The 3,958-nt window shown below is 54.7% G+C and overlaps 1 protein-coding gene across 2 annotated transcripts in view; it reads left to right on the forward strand.

Moving 5' to 3' along the window:
• Positions 1 to 3,958, forward strand: part of LOC113202591 (atrophin-1-like) — a 117,733-nt gene that overhangs the window by 54,782 nt on the left and 58,993 nt on the right. For both annotated transcript variants that reach the window (XM_052267624.1, XM_052267625.1), the window contains exon 4: positions 3,162 to 3,317. In XM_052267624.1, coding sequence (XP_052123584.1) covers positions 3,162 to 3,317 — 156 coding nt within the window. The remainder of the gene's footprint in view (positions 1 to 3,161; positions 3,318 to 3,958) is intronic.

Consider the following 3,958-nt stretch of genomic DNA (forward strand, 5'->3'; position numbering starts at 1 on the left):
CATGACGCACTGGTGGGGGTGGGAGGTGCTGATCTTCTGCCCAGTCTCTAAAATATGTTGCACTTGGGCGTACTGAGGGACGTCCCACATCCCAACCGTGATGTCCCAGAGAGGTTTTCGGGACTAGACTTTGTTGACTATGGGAATGCAATTTCTGTCTTAAAATTCCTGAGGCACCAGTAGTTGATGCGTTTTGAGTTTACTACTGGCAGCAGTACACTTACAGGTATTATCACCTGGACACGTGGTTATAATTAGTATTCGAAACGTCGATCTGATTATGTCAGATTTACATTTTAAATCCTCAAACTCAAATAGGGCAAGGTTTCAAAATCGTCACTGAGTGAGATTCTTTAGCCGTGGCTGAAATCAAAATTTATTATGCCAGGTCAAATAATTGAGATGATACGGCCCGCAACTGTGGTGATATTTGAGTGAGATTTTCTAAACAGTCGCTTTAATCTAGAGCGGGAAGAATCCTCGCTCCGTGATTTCTAGTGGTGTCGCTTCCAACACTGGGCCCGGCTCGCTGTTTCGATTGCAGTTGTGGCCGCTCTCTCTCAACTAATCGTGTTTGTTCATTTGGACGGCATAACTCCCCTTCTCTTCCTGCCGGCTCGTACTGCCGGGCCGGCCCTCCGCGGGGACTTTTAAACTCGGTTAACGTCTCAGAGTGGGCACCTGCCCTTCTAGAGTTTCCAGGGGGGGTGTGTGTGTGTGTGTGTGCGTGCGTGCGTGCGGGTGTTTGTTTGTGTGAGTGGCCGAGTGTGAGCAGAGGCCGAAACTCACTGATTGGCGAATCTCGTACTCCAAAGAGGAGCATCCCCTGTTTCCGACTTGTGAGCGAACAGCATGGCCGGCTGCGAAATGCCTCTAGCGCATCTATACGTCGATTGCAGGAGCAGGCTTTTAGTGGTGGTGTTCTCTTCTTCTTCTTCTTCTTCTTCTTCTTCTTCTTCTTCTTCTTCTTCTTCTTCTTCTTCTTCTTCTTCTTCCGTGCCGTATCATAATGGTCACCACCACCGACTATTTTGGTTTGTTCGAGATTCGAGACGCCAACTTTGACCGTTTCTACACGTGTCGCTCTCGCTCTCGCTCGTTCGCTCTCTCTCTGTCTCTCTCTCTCTGTCTCTCTCTCTCTCTCTCTCTCTCTCTCTCTCTCTCTCGCTCTCCCTCTCTCCAACCTCTCGGCCCCATGATGAACACGGCGGCCGTTATGAAGCGCGCGCGGGAGTTTGGTGGCGGTGCGGTGCGCGCGCCTGCAGCGCCTGCAGCGGGGCGCGTCGGGGAGGCCATCAAGAAGAACACCAGAGCGCGCTTTGCTCGCAGCGGCGCTTGCGGAGGAGCGGGAGCTGCTAACCTCCGAATAGCCGCCACCAACCCTGTTGTAAAACGGAACGGCGGCTCCTCCCTGCGTCCGCCAGAGCGGAGCGTCCGCCAGAGCATCCTCGCCCCTGCCCCCCCCCCCTCTCCTCTACCCTACCGAGGTATTGAAGCAAATAGGGGTGAAAGAAGGAGGGGGAGTGCGATTTGCGACGCGCCAGCGGGTACCGGCGTGATGCCGGTGCTGAGCTCCACACTCTAAATGGTAAGGGACAACTTTGTTCCCAAAGCCGACGTTTGTGCACATTCAGATCGGATGGAATCCTGTTCTTGAACTTGTCCCCAGTTTTTGGAACGAGGTTGCATTCGGTCGGAATGTACCACTAAACTTTCTTTATTTTAGGAACAAAATTGTCCCTTTTCATTTTGGGTGCAGGCTCCATGGAGCGCCTGCAGGGGCTGTTAGGGAGGATCGTGCAGCTCAGCGGGCCGCCGGGTTGCCTACCCCCGAGTCCGCGGGCGCTTGAGGTTGCCGTCGGGCCGCCCGCCAGATGCCGAGCCACGTGCTCCATCACGAAAGCTGGACCTCTAAAGTCGGATAGCGTCTACCGCTGGGAGGTCTAGGAGGCGAAATTGAATGGAGGAAAGAGGGAAAAATTGAAAAGGGTATGTGAGGGAACCTTATCCTCTCTGCCCCCCCCCCCTCTCTCTCTCTCTCTCTCTGCCCCTCTCTCCCACACTCCCTGCCTGCCTCTCTTCCTCCCTCCCTCCCTCTCTCCCCCTCTCCCTCCCTCTCTCCCTCCCTCTCTCCCTCTTTCCCTCTCTCCCTCTCTCCCTCCCCCTCTCTCTCTTGCCTTGCCACACGCCGCCCCTCTGCGAGTCATATGAACCGGATTCGCACGTTCGCATATGGCTCTTCCTGCGATTTATACTGGGCGTATGCAGCTGGCAGCGGGCTGGGCTGTGTATAGACCGGAAGTAGGGACCGGAAGTTTGTCGGCTGTGCGTGTGTGTGTTTGCTCGTGAGTGGGTCCGTTGGGCGAGCAGGGCGCGTGGGGATCAGCTTCTTGGATGCAAGGGGCGAGGCAAGGCATGGCGGGCGGACGCAGGTCCCGAGGGACAAGTGGAGTGGAGACTTTGCGTCCCGATGGGACTTTGAATGGTTATTTTTTGCCATAATTGTTTCTCTCGCGCTTTGTGAACATTATTCGGGCTTAATGGAAACAGCAAGGAAAAACCAACTAATTATCGTCATTTTTATTCCGTAAAAGGTTAAAAGAATTCAACGAAGTACGAAAAACTTACATGTAAATGTTTGGAAGTGAACTGTCTGTTTCGCGCTGCATTAGTCCATGACTGGTCGGCACTTCTAACGGCACCCCGTTCGGCTCTTCCCGCCGCCACGCCCCGCCACGCCCCGCCCCGCCCCGCCACGCAACGCTCCGCCCCGCCACGCCCCGACTGCTCTCTGGACGTACAATGGTCGCTTGTTAGGGGCGCTGATCTGAGGGAATTCCACCGAGGCCTCCTAACACCCCGGGGTCTCTCCCTCTGTCTCTCTCTCTCTCTTTCTCTTTTCCCTTCTCTCGTCCCTCTCTCCATCTCTCGGCCGTAGAAAGAAACCTCTTAGGCCGAGCAGAAAGCCGGCCAAGGCGGACTTTGGCGCGTCCCTTTTCTTATTCGCGTTTCTTTTCAACTGTCGAGATAAATTGCACAACATTCAACTGATTTTCCTCCTTTTTTTGTGCGCGTGCTTGCGCGCGAAGGAGCAGGGCTATACAAGAGAGTATTATCATAAAAGTGGTGAATAAATGTTTTTTTTTGTGTGTGTGTTGCAGAGCGAGCCGGGCCCGTCGGGCTGCCAGCACCAGCCGCAGCCGGGGCCCTCGGGCGTACAGCAGATGAAGCGATCCTCCTCCAGGCCATGCAATGTGCCGGGCTGCACCCAGCAGGGCTGCGGCAGCAGGGCCTCCAGCCAGCCCAGGGCCGAGCACGTAAGTAAAGGAACAGGGTCACACCAGGTGTCTGAATAGGCCCGCGAGGGAGGGTCGTGACAACTAACCCAATATTATGTCAGACAAGTCCCCAAAGACTGTCTCAACCGCAATGTATTTAAATGCCGTGGGTTTTGTGTATCAAATACAATTAGATTTAGTGTTTATTTTGGGACACATAACGTGTGGTGGTTGGTCATTTCTCACATATAAAAATTGACAACTCCAAAGATATACTCAACTGAATAGAACAATTCTTCAAAGTGTGTGAGAGAGAAACAGAGACAGAGAGATATAGGGACAGAGGACTTGGGGGTGGGGAGCGACCTGGCAGGCCGCCAGCAATTGAGAGCGCGTTCAGATGAGATCCGCCCCGGATTAAACATCCGGAGCCGCCAGACGCAGCTAATCAGATTTGCCAAGGAGCCGCGCCGTGGCTCGCTAAGGAGCTTCTGTCACCGGGAAGGTGGGGTGGGGCGAAGGTGGGGGTCAGGGTGAGGCGCCGCGAAACACGACGGTGGGTCAGACGCCCCCTCTCTCCCTTACTCTTCCCTTTCTCCTTGCCCCTCTTTCTCACTCACTCTCCCACGCGGTCCTCTCAGCCCAGAGCATAGCCGCACGGGCGGCATGCGCGCGCGACC

The sequence above is a fragment of the Frankliniella occidentalis genome, unplaced genomic scaffold (assembly GCF_000697945.3).
Source record: "Frankliniella occidentalis isolate FOCC.00 unplaced genomic scaffold, Focc_3.1 Scaffold56, whole genome shotgun sequence".
Classification (NCBI taxonomy): Eukaryota; Metazoa; Arthropoda; class Insecta; order Thysanoptera; family Thripidae; genus Frankliniella; species Frankliniella occidentalis.